This window comes from Bos taurus, chromosome 16, assembly GCF_002263795.3.
Source record: "Bos taurus isolate L1 Dominette 01449 registration number 42190680 breed Hereford chromosome 16, ARS-UCD2.0, whole genome shotgun sequence".
Taxonomy (NCBI): domain Eukaryota; kingdom Metazoa; phylum Chordata; class Mammalia; order Artiodactyla; family Bovidae; genus Bos; species Bos taurus.
Window position 1 is genome coordinate 80,428,745 of NC_037343.1, and position 17,438 is coordinate 80,446,182.

The window sequence follows — 17,438 nt, forward strand, 5'->3', positions numbered from 1 at the left end:
CTCAGGCCTCCGGGGCCCCTTCACAGCAGTTAGGGTAAGAATCCACAGAGCAGGGACAGGCGGCTGCTCTTTACCCCGGAACGTGCACTTTCACAGCCCTTCCAGGGACACGGGGAACAGCGACCCTGGTGTGGGCTTCTGGGGGGGGGTGGGGGCGGGGGAGACAGAGGTGTTTCTTGGGAGCTAGAGAGGAACTTAATAAGAGCAGGGACTAGAAAGGCCATGTAACTGCTCGGCACGTTCCGTAGGCCGAGACCCTGCGATCCCACCATTCTGGCAACTGATTATGGGGTCATCTTGGGTGGGTTTGGCAGGTATGGTTGCTATTTGAAAGTTTATGCACCTTTGATTAAAAGCACAGACGCACATGAACACACCTGGAGGTCAAACGCTCAGATGCAGCCAAGGCGGGTGGCAGCTGGGGGCCCCGGGGACAGCAGCACCCCAGCAGGCCGCCACCCCCACCGGTGGCTCTCCGGAGCCCAACTATGGCTTTTACCCAGCACAGGCCAACGTTTCCATTTGCCACAAACGTGCCTCACGGGAAACCGCCTGGCAGGATCTTCTCCTAGTAAAAGCCTCTCTGGGCCAGAGGCTTATAAGCACGGGGTTCTGGTACGTCGTGGTTGACAAAGCGCTCACGGGCGGCTGTTCCTCTCCGCGGGTACCCTCTGAGAGATCGGGGCTCGGTACCCGGAGATGCTCAGAGGCCAGGACCTAGGGAACAAAAGATCTCAAAGACCTCCCCCCCCAACCCCCGCGTCCCGGGAGGCCGCGGACCACCCTCGTCCACCCTGGAAATGCTCCCGCTGGACGGCGCCCTCGCCCACCTCCGACCCACTGCCTGGAAGACTAGACGGGTGCCCGTCTGGACGCGGCAGCTCGCGAAGGGGAAAAGCAACCGGAGCTCCTTTCCCCAGACCCCCCTCGCGCCTGCGGGCCCGGCGAGCCCCGCCCAAAGCTCCGCGGCTCGGCCCGCCGGCCTGGCGCGGAGGAGCGCGCTCGCTCGGGGGCGAGCAGGGCCGCCGGCCGCGCGGGCGGAGCCGGAGGACGGCGGCCGGGCGGGGGGAGGACGCGCCGAGGCCACACCCATCGGCGCGCCGATCCCGGCAGCGAGTCGTCGGCCGCCGCGCGCTCCTGCCGAGCCTCCGCCCGCACCGAGCCCGGAGCCGGGCCGCACCGGGGAGGGCCGCTCCGGCCGCAGCGCGAGGGCACCAGGGGCGGCGGGGGGCCGGCACCAGGCGCGGCCGGCGCAGCGACCATGATCGCTTTGTTCAACAAGCTGCTGGACTGGTTCAAGGCCCTGTTCTGGAAGGAGGAGATGGAGCTCACGCTGGTCGGGCTGCAGTACTCCGGCAAGACCACCTTCGTCAACGTGATCGCGGTACGGCCGCCGGCCCCGAGCCCCCGTCGCGCCGGGCTGAGAGGGTCCCCGCCCGGCGTGGAGGCCCGGGGCCTACCATGGCTCCGGGGCCCCGGCGGCGCACGCCCGGGCCGGGATGGCACCGAGGGCGCGGGGGGGCGGGGGACAGGGGACGCGGCCCAGGACGGGACTGGTGGCTCCTAGGGTGTCACGAGGCCCGAGGGACCGCCGCCCGCGGAGACGGCCCGCCTTCCGCACCTCAGCCGGGCGCATGACGGGGCGAAAGTGCAGGGCCTGCTGCGGGGAGGGTCGCGGGATGCGATGCCCTGCGGCTTGGGCAAGGGGGCCCGGCGGCCCAAGCCCCACCCCGGGGGGTTAACCCCGCCTGGCCGGAAGGGGAAACCCCAGCGCTATTGATGGTGGGGGGGAGTGGAATCCGCCCGGGCCCAGGGCTCCAGCCTCCTCTACGGGAACCTCTGCCCAGCTGGAGGTCCGGGGGGGATGGACGGCACCCCGAGGAGCTCGGAGGCCCCGCCTGGCCCGGAAGTTGCAGAGGAGGTGGGGACCCAGAGGATGGGGTGGAGCTGGGGCGGCAGGTCCACTCTGGGGACAGAGGGGAGAGTGGCTCCGGGACCCGGGTGGGGGAGTGTGAGCCTTTCAGAGTCAGGGCGGTGGTGGGGAAGGAGTTAAAATGTGTCTCAGAAAAGGGGAAGACAAGCTGAACTGCAGTGGAGGCCGCGGCCTGGCGGGCGTTTGTGCGTTTGTGAGCCGGCTGCGCTGGGTCCCGTGGGGCTGAGGGAGGCTTGGGCAGGGCTCGGCTTGTCCCCTGCCTGGGTTTTCTGAGAACCGTGGACCGGGCGTTCATGAGATGGGTCAGCAGAGAAGTATGACCGCCGGCCTGGGTACCTCCCCTGCCGGTTCTGTGCAGCCCCGAAGAGAAGGGTGGAGGGAGGCTGGGGTTAGATTCCCCACGAGGGCGTTTGGGCACTGGCTCCCCTTCCTAAACGTGTTTGTGATGTCCTCTGCCCAGGGGCTCCTGGCCGCCCACCCAGCAGGACGAGCTCGTAGGGCCCAGGCTGGGTTTGTTGGCAGGATGGTGTCTGGGCTCCTGTCTGTCCAGGTCTGGCCCTCTGAGGGAGACCCCTGGCTAGAACTGTCGTTGACTTGGGCTCGGGCTCCAGGAGCAGGGGCCAGGTGCCTGGCTGAGAGATGACCGTGGTGGGGCCGGGAGGGGCCGGTTCCGCTGCTCTTGTGGCTCAGCCTGGGCGTCACCTCTGGTCCCGGGGACGCACTCCTCCTGGAGCGGCTACAAAGCCGTGTTCCTGGTGGGGATCCTCAGGCACCCAGGTGGTGCTTCTGTGTCCTGGTCGTGTCCAGAGAGCAGGACGGAATCCCAGAGTCACAGATTCCACCACCAGGGTCAGGAGTGTCTGAGGTGCACAGGGAGGCTGCCGCCCGCCCCTGGCCACACCTTCATCTTCACGACATGAAGTGTGCCACCTCAGCTCGCACAGCCCCAAAGTGCAACCTCGATTTCCCTAGAAAGAGGCTTCCCAGGAACACCCATCCTTGTGGGCCGCAGTGGGATCGCCCACGTCTGGGCTAGTCCAGAATTCTCAGGTCCTCTGGGGCTGTACCCGGGTATGATCTCAGTGGAGTATCTTTCAGAAAGAAACAAAGAGTCCGGACTCTGGGCTTTGCCCTTGTGCCCAGCACTGACCTTCTGAATCCCGCTGGCGGCCTCTTCATTTGGCCTTTCTTTGTCTCAGCTTTTCCCCGTTTGTTTTTTCTGCTCACTCCATGAGTCTGACTGTAGATAGAAATTGAGTTTATGTGTCAGCTGCTCAGCCGGCTAATGTGAGCTGGGCAGCGTCATTGAGAGACTTGTGGTGCTCCTGAGAGACTTGCGGTGCTCCTGAGAGACTTCCGGTGCTCCTGAGAACCCGAACCTCAGCTTCCCAAGCTCTGAAAAGGCTGTGCTGCCTGCAAGTAGGAGGTGTTTTGCCCAGGGGAAACTAGAGGACAAATATTTTCAAATACTTTAAAGTGTGAATGACTGTCCAATGGAAGAACTGATCTTGGGGTGCCCAGGGGTAAACTTGGGAAGATGGATTTTTGACTCAAAGAACTTTGGAGTGCTGTAGCTAACCCAGGAAGGATGAGCTAGAGGGGATTCAAGTCTGAGGGGGCGCTCCACTAGACAACTTTAGGGTTCCTGCTGACCTTGAAGGAGGAGCTTGTGAGATCTGAGGCCTTAGCCGGGAAATGAAGTTGCGACTGGTTCCAGCTTAGCTCTGATTCACTGCTGACCTGAAATCCCGGGGCAGGGAGCCTACCTCCCTGAGGGTCCTCCTGGCACCCTCCTCTGCCAGGCTGGGCTTTTTATTTCTACGAGAGCCTGTGGGTGTTCTGGTCGCCAGGGAGCAATGATGGTTCCTCACGTATGGAAACCATTTCCAAGCTCTTTGTGAGCCCTCTTGGCCGCTTTCAAGGAAACCAAACCCCTCTGCCCCATTTCACAGAAGGAAACGTCAAGGCCCAGAGAGGTCAAAGGTCTTGTCCAAGCTCCTCCATTAAGAGTGGTAAATGAGAAGTGGGCTTCCCTTCCTCAGTCTCCGTGTTCCTAGCCGCTCCGGGTGGGGGTGCACCCCCCCCCCACCCTGCTGGGGTTTGCAGAGGTTAACCACACATGCTTCTCCCTCCTCAGCCAAGAGCGAAGCTGCCTCCTCAAGGCGCTCCCTTTTCCTCGAGTTTTCTCAGTTTTAGAGGCTCTTGGACCCTTCTGATATCTGACAGAAACCAGAGACCCTTTCGCCAGTGTGCGCGGGCACGCTGTGCTCTCTCAGGGTCTCTGAAGCCCCTCGATTGCCTCATCCCTAGCACGTGTCTTGGGCGGCCCCTGCTCGTGTCCGAGGGCCTTGATGACTCCTGAAGATGAACGGGAATCTGTCTGTCTCACTCAGCTGGGGCCCCGGGGACTTGGTTCCCGTTCGCAGGCTCTGAGCAAGAAGCCACCATGTCCCCACTGTGGCCAGTGACCAGAGTCCCTGGCCGCTCGGTGTGGCCAGAGGCAAGTGACTCCTGCCACCTGCCACAGAAGGTGGCATCACAGAGGAGCAAGGCTGTCCCCTCAGGTTCAAGGTTAAGGACACCACATCGCCTTCAGCCTGTGTCCGAGGGGGAGCAGAGGCGTCCTACCCCTGAACGTGGAGACGGCCTTGGGCGGAGTTCGGTCCGGCCTTGTAGTCTGGCTTAGAGGCATGTGGCTAGTTTAGAACAATCTAGAGATCATGAAGACAGTTTAGAGGGGAGAAGTGAGAATTGTCAGAATCTGAAACTGGGTTATGGGAAATGGAGTTAGTCCCCAAGGAGCTCTCGGTCTGGCAAGGTCCCCCGGAGGACCACCCATCCTACCATGGGTACAGTACAAAGAAGCCCAGAAATGGCTGCTGTGCATGTGGGGTGTGGCTGACGCACCACCCGGATTTGACACGAACGCTCGCTACCTTGTGCAAGTGTGAATCTTGATTGTTTACCCCACCTGCTCCACCAGAGGATAAATGGGGAGGGGTGGGGGCGGGGGAGTGGACCTCAGGACGAACTATCTCCGTGCAGGCTGAGCCACTTCCTGAGCCCTCTTTGTCACAGGAGAGCCGGACTGCAAGGTGGACGCTGGGCTTGGTCAGGGCCCCGTTTTGCCTGAAGGCGGGGGTCGGGGGTGGGGATGTGGGACCTGCTGGGGACCCCCTGGTTGCCTGGAGGGGCTGCTGGGGTGGGGTGGAGGCAGGAGAGGCTCCCCACGGCCTGGCCGTGGCCGCAGGGGACCACCCCTTGGCACCTGCCATTCTGGCCCCTTTCCCAATTCTGACTCTCCCTTCCAGTCAGGACAGTTCAACGAGGACATGATCCCCACTGTGGGCTTCAACATGCGCAAGATCACCAAGGGGAACGTGACCATCAAGGTGCGCGCGGGCCTGGGGAGCAGCCAGGGGACTCTCTTAGTGAACAGAAAATAACCCAGGCGGCCTAAGGCCGAGGATCCCAGGACAGACGGGAGCTGGCGGGGCGTGGGGGCCGGGGAACCGGAGGCCGAGGAGCCCCGGGAGGGCGGGGGAGGGGGGGCGGGGGGAAGCTGACGCTGCACCCTCTCTCCAGCTCTGGGACATCGGGGGACAGCCCCGCTTCCGCAGCATGTGGGAGCGCTACTGCCGTGGAGTGAGCGCCATCGTGTGAGTGCGCGGGACGGGTCCTGGCCGGCGGCGTGAGCCCCTGTTGCCGCTTTGACTTCGCCTTTGCTCGGACCGACCCTCTGGACGCCCACAGTCCAGCCTGAGAGCCGGATCAGCGCCGCCTCGTGCGGAAGCCTCCGCGTGTACCTCCCCCGACTCAGACTCACCTGTGTCCTGAATTTTATGTGATTTAGTGGTTCATTCTCTCTTTTTTTTTCCTTTTTTCCTTTATTTTCTTTTTCATTTTTGGCGCACCACACATCTTGCAGGATTTCCGTTCCTAACCCCGGCCCTTGGCAGTGGAGCCCTAACCACTAGAGTGCCAGGGAATTCCCTCCCTTGCTTTTAAAAAATAGCAACAACCACAACATATATATGTGCCCAAACAAAAGGTCGTTTAGCTTTCATTGTTGTTGATTTTTAAATTTTATACAATTTTAAAGGTAATACTCCATTTACAGTTACGCCAAAATATTGGCTCTGTGCCCTATGTTGTAAAGTACATCGTGTGGCCTATCTTACACCCTGTAACCTGATTTTTTATTATTGTTATTATTATTTTTTAAGTTTTTTGGCCACGTGGTATGCGGGATCTTAGTTCCTGGACCAGGGATGGAACCGGTACCCCCTGCAGTGGAAGCTCCCAGTCCTAACCACCGGGACCACCAGGGAACTCCCCAATCTGATTTCTTTAAAAGCATGTTGAGCATAAAGTCTGTTGGAGCCTCCTTTGCAGTTTTCTCCCCCCTTGTCTAGTCCTCCCGTGAGAACCTCCAAGGTTCACTCTTGGAAGGACTCGGGTCTCATCTCACAGGACCCCGTGTTGCCGAGCGAGCAGCAGCCTCTCCGGGGTCTGTCGGGGGCGGGACGCGGGCAGGGCGCCCCCCCCCCCCCGCGGTCCCTGCAGGTTGTCCCATCGGAGCCCCTTCCTGAGCCCTCCCAGGTGGCAGCTCCCACCCCCACCCCGGCCTGTGGGGTCAACTGCATCCCCACCTGCCGTCCCCCAGGTACATGGTGGATGCCGCTGACCAAGAGAAGATTGAGGCCTCCAAGAATGAGCTCCACAACCTACTGGACAAGCCCCAGCTGCAGGGCATCCCGGTCAGCCCCGCGTGGAGTGGGCGGGCGGGCCCGGCTTTGCGCGGGTGGGGCGGTGTGGGGGCCCCTGGGCCCAACCCCTCCAGGGCGGCCGGGCCGCGGCAACCCTGGTCTGAGCCCTGTCCTCTCTTCGCGGCAGGTGCTCGTCCTGGGGAACAAGCGAGACCTCCCCGGAGCGCTGGATGAGAAGGAGCTGATCGAGAAAATGTGAGTGGGCCCCGCCCCTGCCCCGGCACGGAGCAAGGGGCTCGCGCGCTCCCGGGGCTCGCGCGCTCCCGGCACCCGCCGCGCGGTGGCGCCCGCGGGCCCGCCCCTCGCGCGCCTCCTCGCCCCTCCCCCCGCCTCCCCAGTCCCAAGTCCCCTGCCTGCCCCAAGCCCCCAGTCCCCGCGGCGGCAGCTTCAGGACACTGTGTGGTCCCCGCAGGAACCTGTCTGCCATCCAGGACCGAGAGATCTGCTGCTATTCCATCTCCTGCAAAGAGAAGGACAACATCGGTGGGTGTGGGGGGTCCGCGGGGCGGGGCGGGAGGGGAGGCCCCGGGCTACCCGGGTGGGACCGGAGGCAAGAAGCCCCCGCCCTGCGTCCACTGGTGTGCGGTCTTGGGCGAGCCCCCCGGGGCTCCGTCTCTGTCTCCTGCGCGGCTCGGAGCAGGTCTGACATCGGGAACCGGGCTTGTGCCGCCCGTGGGGTGACCCCAGCTGCAGCCCCCTCGCCCCCGGTGTGCGCTCTCCCCAGGAGAAGCAGCCCCGAAGCCCTGTAACCTGCTCCCTTGTCCCCCAGACATCACTCTACAGTGGCTTATCCAGCACTCAAAGTCGCGGAGGAGCTGAGACCGCGGCCGCGCCTCGGACCTGGGGCCGCCTCCCAGCCTGAAGCCGAGCTCCCCCTCCCCCTGCGGCCCCCCAAGCCCACCCTCCCTACTCCGTGCGGGGAGGGTCCTCGGGGGCCCCAGAGTCCCGTTCTGCTGAGGTTTGAACTCCTGATTTGACTGTAAAATAAATGGCTCCCGCCCGCCCCCTAACCTCCCCCTCCCCGCTCCGTTTTCCGTCCCGCCCCTCTCCGCTCCCCTTTCCCACACTCTGTTATTGTCCTGTGTGTACAGTATATATATGTATATATATTTTAATTTTTTAATTTAAGCAAAGACTAAAATCAACCATTTGATGCTGCAGGGCCCAGCCAGGATCAGGGAGGGGGCGGTGGAGAAAGCAGGAGGGAGCCGCGGGGTCGGCTGGGGCCGGTCCGCCCGGAAGGGCACCAGCCTGGCAGGGCCGGCCGTCCCGAGCCTCGTCTGTCCCCGCAGTGTTTGGGTGTCACAGGCAGACGGGAGCCTTCAGGGACTCCCCTCTCGGCCCCAGCCGGGCGGAGGGCAGGGGCCGCCTCCCAGGTGCCCCTGCCGCCCGCTCTCCAGCTCCTGCCCCTCCTCAGGCCCCTTCCTCCACGGGCCACCTCACTTTCTGTTCTCATTTTGCAGAGTTGCACAAGGAGAGAACTCAGCATGGGGGGTTGGTTCTTTGGATTTTTGTTTTCTGTTGGTTTATTTAATTTAATGATTTGTAAAGTGATGTTCCTCTTCCTTTTTTACACTTTTCTGCTCACATTTAACCTCTGTTTGGAAGATGATTCTTGTAACTGTACATTTTTTTGCCTCCTAACAAGAATAAACGACAATTTTGTGTTGGGGGGTTGCACGATGTGGGTTCTTTGCCCCCGCTGGCCCAGCAGGCTCAGGACTCCAGTTCTCCACCCGGGTGCACCCAGCCAGCGGGAGGCACGCGCTGGCCCGGACACACAATGGCTCTTTACAGAGCGGCCCCCGCGTGCGGCCCGGCTCCTGCCTGCCGCCGCCTCCTCTGGTCCCCGGCTCTGAGCTGCCAGCGGCCCCGAGAACGCCGGTGTCACCACCTGCCCGGCCGCGCCTCCGCGCGGAATGCCGCGCGCAGTGCGTTCAGGGCTCCGCCTGCAGCCCGAGCGGGCGGAGCCAGTGAAGGGCCCTGGGGCGGGCAGCGCGGGGCGTGCGGAGCCCGCAGCCGACCCGCTCCGCCGCTGGTGTCGGGGCTGCTGGTTTCCCAGGAGAGGCTGCGCCCTCCCTCCTTCCACCAAGACCCCACCACCACCGTACCTCCAAAGCACCTCAGAGCCTCGCGCCCGGCTTCTCGAAAATCCTTCCCAAATCCGGGGCCATCTTGACCCAGTTTTACCGTAAGCCCCGCCCCACTGGGCTCCCCTCCGCCCAGAAATGGGACGGCCCTACATGCAGGCTTCATCCATCCTCTGCTGGGAGAAAGCAGCTTCCAGGGTCCTGGGAGGGGGGCCTCCCCTGGTGGCTCTGAGGTCGGTACGTCCTCCGTGCTTTCCCCTGGAGGCTCCTTCCGGTCATCAGAACGGCAGGGAGGAGTGGCCTGCCTGGAGAGGGGCTCCCCACTGCCGCGGAGTTTGATGGAATTTGGCAAATGGAGCCAGATGACTTTGGGGTGCCTTCCCAGGTGGCTCAGTGGTAAAGAATCCGCCCGCAATGCAGGAGACTAGATCTTCCTGGGTCGGGAAGATCCCCTGGAGGAGGAAATGGCCACCCATTCTTGCCTGGAAAATTCCACGGACAGAGGAACCTGGCGGGCTGCAATCCAAGCGGGTGCAGAGTCAGACACAACTGAGCGTGCGCGCGCGCTGACCAGCTCCTCAGGAATAGGCAAGGGGGTCCAGGGCTAGGATGGGCCTCCTGGCTCCTCGGTGACTGGCGATGCCGTGGCCTGGGGCGCTGGGGCAGGACCAGCACCCACGGTCTGGAGAACAGGGTGCGGGGGTCCAGTGACCTGCCTTTCTGGCCTCCTGTGTCCTCCGAGAAGGGCAGGACTTGAGCTGAGACAGGCTGAGCTGCTCACCAGCCAGGAGGCACCCTCCTGCCCAGCGCACACAGCAGGCGCCTATAGGACAGACTGCAGATTCTTGCACCGCGGTGGGGGTGGGGCCCTCTGCCGCCCTGCAGAACTGCACCCCCAGGGGAGGACAGGAGGGGAGGTGCTGGACACTGGGCCTCCTGCCTGGAGCTCTAGGAGTCCTGTCTCAGGCCTCCAGTGGCTCCAGACCTCTGTGGGGGTTTGTCCCGCTTCACTGGGGTCCAGGAACTGCGTCCAGTCTGCCCAAGGGAGGCAATTCTGACTGCAAGTGTGGGGGAGGGGGGGGGGCTCAGTGGGTTGGCCCCTCCCAGCTGGCTGGTATCCCCTAAAGACCCAGCTCAAGTCCACTGCTCGCCACTGCCAACCAGCACCCCCACCCCAGGCCCAGGACCCCTAAGCAACAAATGCAGCTTTGTTCCCCCGGCTGGCCAGGCCCAAGGGACCGTGGCTCCTTCCCAAGGTCCGCTGGCCTGCTGGCTGACTTAATCCTGCAAGCCACTCACGTTGGCTGCCCGGGGCAGCGGGGCGAGCTGGGCCTCCGGGCCGCCGTCTCCTCGAGCAGCTCTGAGCTGGGAGAGGCAAGGGTGCCCCTTGGCAGAGCCCCCAGACAGGATGTGGTGGAGCCCCCCCCCGCCCTGCTCGTCCCCATTTCACCGCCCCCCCATATCCCATAGGAAGCTGCTGGTGCATCTGGGACTGGGGGGGCAGAGAGGAAGTGGCGGAGGGCACCCGGCCTGCCCTTGGCCCACCCCCAGCCTGCTCCTCCTCCATCCTAAGCTACTGCAGACGAAGCTGGGGGCTTCAGTCACTGTGGCGGCCGCCTGCCTCTCTCAGTACAGAGAGTGTGCGTGCGCCCAGCAGCGCCATCACCTAGCAACGGCCTCCCTCTCCCTTGGTGTCGCCCGTCCTGGGGGTGGTGCCAGGGAGAGAGAACAAGGCCGCTAAGATCCCGGGGCGCGGGGGAAGGAGGCTGAGGCCAAGGGCTGTGGGTGGGGTAACCAGCAGAGAAGGGAGCCTCGGGCACTCTACCACCCTGCCCCCGCCCTGGAGACCCTCCTGGGCCCGCGGGTGATCGGGGCACAGCTGGCAGCGGGGACTCGCGGGCAGTGGGGACTCTCCTCCAGGGGACCCAGAGCTGCACGTCAGACGGGAGGGCAGGCTCCTGGGGCCTCAGCCAAGGCGCCCCCCTGGCTGACCTTGTGCCAAACTCTCTGGGCCCAGACGAGGCTCGGGGGCCTCTGGAAGGCCCCCCGTTGCGGTGAGAGGAAAGAAGCAAGAGGAAAGAACACTTGGGGGGTGCGTCGGAGCTCTGGCTACGGCGAGGGTGTGGGGTGGGGGCAGGCGGAGGGCAGGCGGCTGGGTTGTCTGTGGGCTGAACAGTCCATTCTAAGAAGCCAGACAAGAGCCGTTCTCAGAGGCAGACCCTCGAATGGGGGCTTTGTGCGCAGGGAGCAGTGAGAGGGCCCTCCGTGGGAGACAAGTTTCCAGCCTTCTTACGGGGATGGCTGGGTTCAGGCCCGACCGAGGGCACAGGGCCCCAGCCCCCAAGCCCTTCCATTCACTCTGCCCTCAGTCCTGGGCCCCAGGCTGGACAGGACGCCAGCCACAGGCTGGGAGGGGCCGGCAGTGGCCAGGGGGCAAAGCCCAGGTGCACCTGGGCGCTGCCAGGATGTGGCGTAAGAAAGGCCAGTGGGCACAGGGCTTGTCTACCTAGTTTATTGCTTTCCAAGAGGGGCCTTCTACGGGGGAGCACCTGAGCGGGGGGCGGGAGGGACAGGTCAATTGGGGGTACATCGGAGGAGGAGGCGGACAAAGAGACAAGTCCTCCTGGGGGGGACGGTGCCCAAAGGAGGCGTGCAGCGCGGGGCCGGCCGTGCCCAGGGAGGAGCCCGGTCCTGGGGGCTCGGTGCGGAGAGAGACACACTGGCGGTTCGGTCAGGCTCCAGATTGCGGAGGGGGGCGAGGGCGGGGCCAGGTGAGGTTCTGGAGAGTTTCAGGGCAGCTCTAAGGGCCTGCAGGACCACCACCCTGGCGAGCGCATGGGTGGGCAGGCCCCAGCGCAGCAGGGAGGGGCTCCGGCAGGCCTGGACCCCAGCCCGGGGAGCCGAGCCCACCTCTGGGCAGAGCTCCCCCACCGAGGGCCGGCTGGGCCTCAGCAGGGCGTGCCCAGGGCCAGGAGCGGGGGCGCCTCGCGGGGCTTGTGGAAGTAGCCGGAGGCGGACAGCTCCGTGTGCAGCTTGGCACGGGGGCCGGCGGGGGCCGCCCGCCCGCCGCAGCCCTCGCCGCAGCCCTCGCCGCAGCAGCAGCAGCAGCAGTCCAGGAAGGCGCGGCCCAGCGGGCGGCTCACGCACAGGAGCAGCAGCGGCGTCAGGGCCGCCTTGAAGAAGGTGGAGAACTGCGTGACCAGACCCAGCAGCTCCAGGGTCTGGCGCGTGAGCGCGGCCGACAGGTAGGCGGCCACGACATTGCACACGTTCTCGGGGAGGGCGCAGAGGGCGTGCACAGCAGCCAGGCCTGCCACGGTGCTGCTGGGCCGGGCCCCCCGCGGCTCCTGCGGGCCTGGCCGGCTCTCCGGCTTCCTGCCCGGCGTGCCCCGCACCCTCCACGTCACCAGCTGGCAGGTGACTGTGAAGAGCACGGGCAGGCAGAAGTAGCAGCCGAAGGACCACCACATGCGGGCGTTCTGGTAGGTCAGGACCAGTGAGTAGAGCGACTCAGGCAGGTGGGCCGAGGGCTTCATGATGCACGTGTCCACGGTGCCCGCAGCAGGGCTGGGCTCCCGCACCAGCTGCCACAGCAGGAGCTCGGGCGCGGCCAGCGTCATGGAGCCCACCCAGATGACCGCCAGCTTGGCCAGGATGGACGGGCACGGCTCTATGGGCCTGGCCTTGGGCAGGGTGCTGGTGGCCACGTGGAAGCGATCAATGCCCAGGGCACAGAGGCTGAAGGTGGTGACGCCCAGGGAAGAGACCTGCAGGGCGCGGGGTGGGGAGAGGGGTCAGCACCACGCTCCTGGGACTTCAGGAATCGTCCCTGAGGATGAAGGCAGGGATGCAGGGGTCCTGGGCCTGCCGGGCTGTGGATGCCCGTGTCCCCCGGGCGCGTGGAGGTGGGCGTGGGTAGCCTTGAGGGGTGCAGATGCAGACTCTCTGTCCTGCCTTGCCCTGCCGGAGAGGCCCAGGGTCGGGCCACCCAGGGAAGCAGCCCCTCCAGACTGGCCCACCCAGGCTCAGCCTGTTCACCCAGCACACAGGACGACTGCCCTGTGAGCAGAGAGGAGGTGAGTGCCAGGGAGGGGGGGCTCCCTGCTTGGACCTCCCCTCCCTGCTGGGGCGTGCTGTGGGGGCCCCGCCCCTCTGCAGGCAGGCCCCGGGCAGGGCTGGAGGAAAACAACACAGCCTCTCCTTTCATCCCAGAACAGCCCCCGGGACCCTGCAGCTCACTCCGCCGCCCAGGGCCTCCTGGGGCCCCTACGAAAGGGCCCAGAAGCGCATCTGTCCCTCACCTCTCACCGACACCCAGCCTGCAGGGAGGGCTCACGGCCACCTGTCCTCCAGGCTGTGGAGGGGGCAGGTGTGCGGGACCCCAGTCGGGCGGGGTCCGGCTCCCCTCAGCCACGACTCTGCAGACAGGCCTCACAGGGAGCCGCCCTCTCCCTCCCCTGAGACCTTCCTGGTAAAAACCACCACTTGAATCGTTTTAACTCCAAGCACACTGTAGCTGTCACACCTGTCACTCGAGCGTTCACTCGGCCATGGTGACGCAGATCACCCATCACCCATGAGGGGGCCGAGCTAGGGCAGGTGAAGTGCCCCACACTGGTCACTCAGCTGGTCTGCCCGCCTCCAAGGCCCCGCGTCTGACCCCCATGGCTCAGCGGGGCTCCAAGCTCCAGGTAACTGAGATGCAAAGCTGCGCCCAGCCGGGGGGCTTCCTTCAGGTCTGAGCACTTGGGTGCTGGGGAGGGCAGAAAAAGGCTGTGCTGCCTGCTGAGCCTCGGCGAGTCCGTCGGGATGAGAACTCATCACTAGTTCACGGGACACGGCGAGAACCGGGAAGACGGCAGCATTCAGAGGCTCATCCTGATTCCTTCCCCGCTCGGGCCGGCCGCCCACGCACTCCGCCCGGGAGGAGCGCGGCTCTGGGGGGCACGGCCACTCTAGCCCTCATTACTCCCCCTGAGCCCCACGTAAACAACACTTGGAAGGCTGCTGGCTGTACAGACACGGTGGCCTCGCTGTGTCCCACACAAATGCACTTATTTCGGGGTATTTTGGCGTGGTTTTGATTGCACTTTCTCCTCCTGGTCTACACATCCATCAGCACCCAGTGAGGAAGGGCCCAGAGATAAAGGGCCATCTGGTCTACCCCCTGATTGGGAGATAGGGAAACAGGAAAGGAGGTCTGACCTTCCCAGGGACACCCCAATATGCCCCAGCCTGAGCTGCAGCCCCCAGAACCAGGGCTCCACTTTCAGAGGACGGAGCCAGCAGCAAGGGTGACGGCAGGGACAAGGGTCTCGGTGAGGGCCTCCCCTTCCGTATTTGCACTCCGGGGGTGGGTACAGGCCTGACTGGTTAGGGGGGTGGGGCCCTGCAGGGAATTGGAATCTCCCTTCTTGCACCGATTGAGGTGGCACGAAATTGAGGGGCAGAGAGGGGGCACAGGGCAGAGCCATTTCTTGGGTGGGAAGACAGAGGGGTTAAGGCAGGGGAGGGAGCTCTCAGTGTGGAGAGAAGGGGGCCGCCTTGAGGTGCTGGGGGCGGGAGCCGGGCTGGGGGGCGGGGGGCCTGAGAGCTGCTGGAGCCGTGCTGCGTGCACCTCCCTGACCAACCCGGGGAGAAGCGAGACAGGCTTGGGGGGCCTCGCGCACTCTTTCCGCCCATGCTGGCAGCCCCTGCCCCCCGCCGTGGGCTCTCCCCGGCCACACACTCACCTCCACAAAGGGCACCGCCCGGCAGGACACGGCGCCCAGCAGCCTCTGCTTGGTGATCTCATGGAAGGTGACGACGGGGAGGCAGAAGAAGAGGACCAGGAAGTCCCAGAGCGCCAGGCTGGCCAGGACGGAGTTCCAGGCGCTCTTCAGGTAGTAGCTGTGCCACACAATGCACATGACCGCCAGGCTGCCCACGATGCCCACGGCAAACAGCAGCAGGGCCAGCAGCAGGACGGCGTAGGCCCCATAGGAGCGCTCGGTCACTGGGTACAGGGGGTTCTGCACCTGCGGGCGCTGGCCGGGCGGCCCCGTCACGTTGCCCTGGGGCTCCTGCCCGCTGCCCCCAGTCGCTCTGGCCCGGTCCGGGGAGGGGCTGGCGGCCACCCAAGGCTGGGTGGGCTGCAGGGCGGCAGGGCGGATGGGCCGGGGGTACTCAGCCCACCCCTCGGGCACGTACTGCTGCAATCCCTTGGCGTCCTCCCGCTCAGCTCCTCGCCTGGACCGGTCCGGCTGCTCCTGGGCCACAGGCTGGTGCCCACCCTGTTGCAGCCAGACCCCCCGAGGGGCCCTCTCGGGCCCGGCTGCCAGCGCCACGGCAAGGGAGACGCCCAGCGGCCACAGCCACCGCATGGCCGGACGAGCGGCACAGCTGCCCGCACACAGAAGCGAGGCCAGGCCAAGTGCGGGCCCAGCTCGATGGGCAGCTGGCTGCTGGGCCCGCCCCCACCGGGCGTCTGGCATCGCCAGCCGGCTCCAGTGGTCACCCCCCGTCCCTCCACCCGCAGCAGCCAGGCAGGACAGGGCAGGGCCCTCTGCTGGACACAGGGTGCTCTGTGCCGCCCGCAGGACACGCCTCCCCAGGCCCCATGGGCGGCAGCACTCAGACCTGCGGGGCCCTCGAGGGCCGCCCACCCTCAGTCCCGGCCGTGCACACGGGGTTGTGGGGACAGGGCAATCGCTGCTGCTGTTAGCCTTAGGCTTCGTGAGCACTCCCTGGGCCAGGCTGCCGGATAGAAGCCTCATACATGTTTACATTGCTACCACAGCTCAGTGAGGCAAAGTAACTTGCCCAAGGCCACACAGCCGGGATCCAAACTGCAGGTGTGTCCAACTCCAGAGCTGAAACTCAGCCCCTCGGTCACGCAGCATACAGGAGTCCAGCAGGAAAGGGGTCCTGAAGAGCCTCTACACCCACAGTCTTCTTTCTCAGACGTGGAAACCATGGGAACCTCGGCCAGAGAGGTCAAGTGCCAGGGCCAGGCACACACAGGCCAGGTGGTCGGTGACCGAGGAGAGGAGGCGGCACCCTCTGCTCCCCCTGCTCTGCGTGTGCGCGTCGGCTGCACCTCGGAGGGGGCGGGCCACAATACCCGACCTGGGAAACGCAACTATGGTGCTGGAGAAGACTCTCGAGAGTCCCTTGGACTGCAAGGAGATCCAACCAGTCCATCATGAAGGAGATCAGTCCTGGGTGTTCATTGGAAGGACTGACGATGAAGCTGAAACTCCAGCACTTTGGCCACCTGATGCAAAGAGCTGACTCATTTGAAAAGACCCTGATGCTGGGGAAGATTGAAGGCGGGAGCAGAAGGGGATGACAGAGGATGAGATGGTTGGATGGCATCACCGACTCAATGGACGTGAGTTTGAGTAAACTCCAGGAGTTGGTGATGGACAGGGAGGCCTGGCGTGCTGTAGTCCATGGGTTCTCAAAGAACTGGACACGACTGAGCGACTGAAGTGTAGAAAGGCAGCCCCCTGCCGGCCACGGCCCTGGCTCTCTGGGGCCGTGGGGACGTCAGAGGCCACTAGGTGGAGCCAGGTGCTCAGAGATGGATGTTCACAGCTGCCTGGCCCTTGGCCCTAGCCCAGCCCACCTGCCAGAGCCCGGCCCACAGACCCCCGGCAGCTGCTGGGGGAGGCGGTCTCAGGAGACCAGCTGCTGGGGGAGGCGGTCTCAGGAGACCGTGTGGGTTCCAGGGCAATCCCAAAGCTGAGGCCAGGCACCTGTTGTTCCGCCCCACCCTCCTGGGTCCCTCGTGGGTCTGCCTCCCCAACAAAGACCCCTCTCCGGGACCACGCTGGAGCGGCTCCCCCACCAGGGCAGGCCACATGGAAGGCGACCATTTCCCAGCCGCTAGGAATCTCTCTCCTTTGTCCCAGAAATTCCCCGTCCTCGTCCCGGGGAATTCCCCAGGGCTGGCCGCAGGAACGGTCCTGGGGCGAGTCGGGGTGGAGTGGGGCTGGGACCTTGTGGCAGCTGTGAAGCCGCCCGAGATGGCTAGAATCTGGCATTTTCTGGAGCAAGTCCGTGGGCGGGCACTGGCCAGTGAATGGAAGCAGACCATCCAGATCTGACTCCTCTGCCGCTTACAAGCTGTGTGACTCCAGTCAAGCACTGAAACTCTCTGTGCCTCGTCTGCAGTGAGGAATCAGTAACAGACTAAATGGGCTTGTCTTTGTCCATCGCTAGAACAGCGTGTGGCACCTGAGAAGCGCTAGATGAAGATGCACTTCCGACTCACCGTGGCCTCTGGAGGCAGGTGCCGTTACTGTCTTCACGTCACAGGTTTGGGAACTGAAGGACAGAGATGCGGGAGGCGGGCGGGGGGCAAATTCGAGACAAGCCCTCTCCACTCCCAGCCCCAACAGCTGGCACCGGAGCCGGGCAGCGAGTCTTCTGGACCCTTCTCTGCCAGCCCTGCAGGCTCTGGGCTCTTGGACCACGGTGAGGTGTGCTCCCAAAAGTCAGAAGCTCAGGACCCGCTCCCGACTCAGAGACAAGCCCTCCATCACTCACCCTCATGGTCCAAAGGCTGGCTGAGCGTCTACCCTGCGCCAGAGGTTGCCACAGGCGCTCCGGAAGCAGTGAACCTCACAGGCATGACCTCTGCCCACCGAGATCCACACTCAA

General features: G+C 64.4%; 2 protein-coding genes across 2 annotated transcripts; one reads left to right on the forward strand and one right to left on the reverse strand.

Moving 5' to 3' along the window:
* The first annotated feature begins 1,085 nt into the window (after window positions 1-1,085).
* ARL8A (ADP ribosylation factor like GTPase 8A) lies at window positions 1,086-8,372 on the forward strand. Its single transcript, XM_005217422.4, has 7 exons — window positions 1,086-1,384; window positions 5,245-5,325; window positions 5,519-5,592; window positions 6,600-6,693; window positions 6,830-6,897; window positions 7,115-7,185; window positions 7,472-8,372. Exons 1-7 carry the CDS (start codon window positions 1,262-1,264, stop codon window positions 7,519-7,521), a joined length of 561 nt encoding a protein of 186 aa, XP_005217479.3. The 5' UTR covers window positions 1,086-1,261; the 3' UTR covers window positions 7,522-8,372.
* Window positions 8,373-11,288: 2,916 nt separating this feature from the next.
* Window positions 11,289-15,205, reverse strand: GPR37L1 (G protein-coupled receptor 37 like 1). Its single transcript, NM_001075899.2, has 2 exons — window positions 14,525-15,205; window positions 11,289-12,559 (listed from the first exon to the last, which is right to left on the reverse strand). Exons 1-2 carry the CDS (start codon window positions 15,152-15,154, stop codon window positions 11,741-11,743), a joined length of 1,449 nt encoding a protein of 482 aa, NP_001069367.1. The 5' UTR covers window positions 15,155-15,205; the 3' UTR covers window positions 11,289-11,740.
* Between the last annotated feature and the right edge of the window lie 2,233 nt (window positions 15,206-17,438).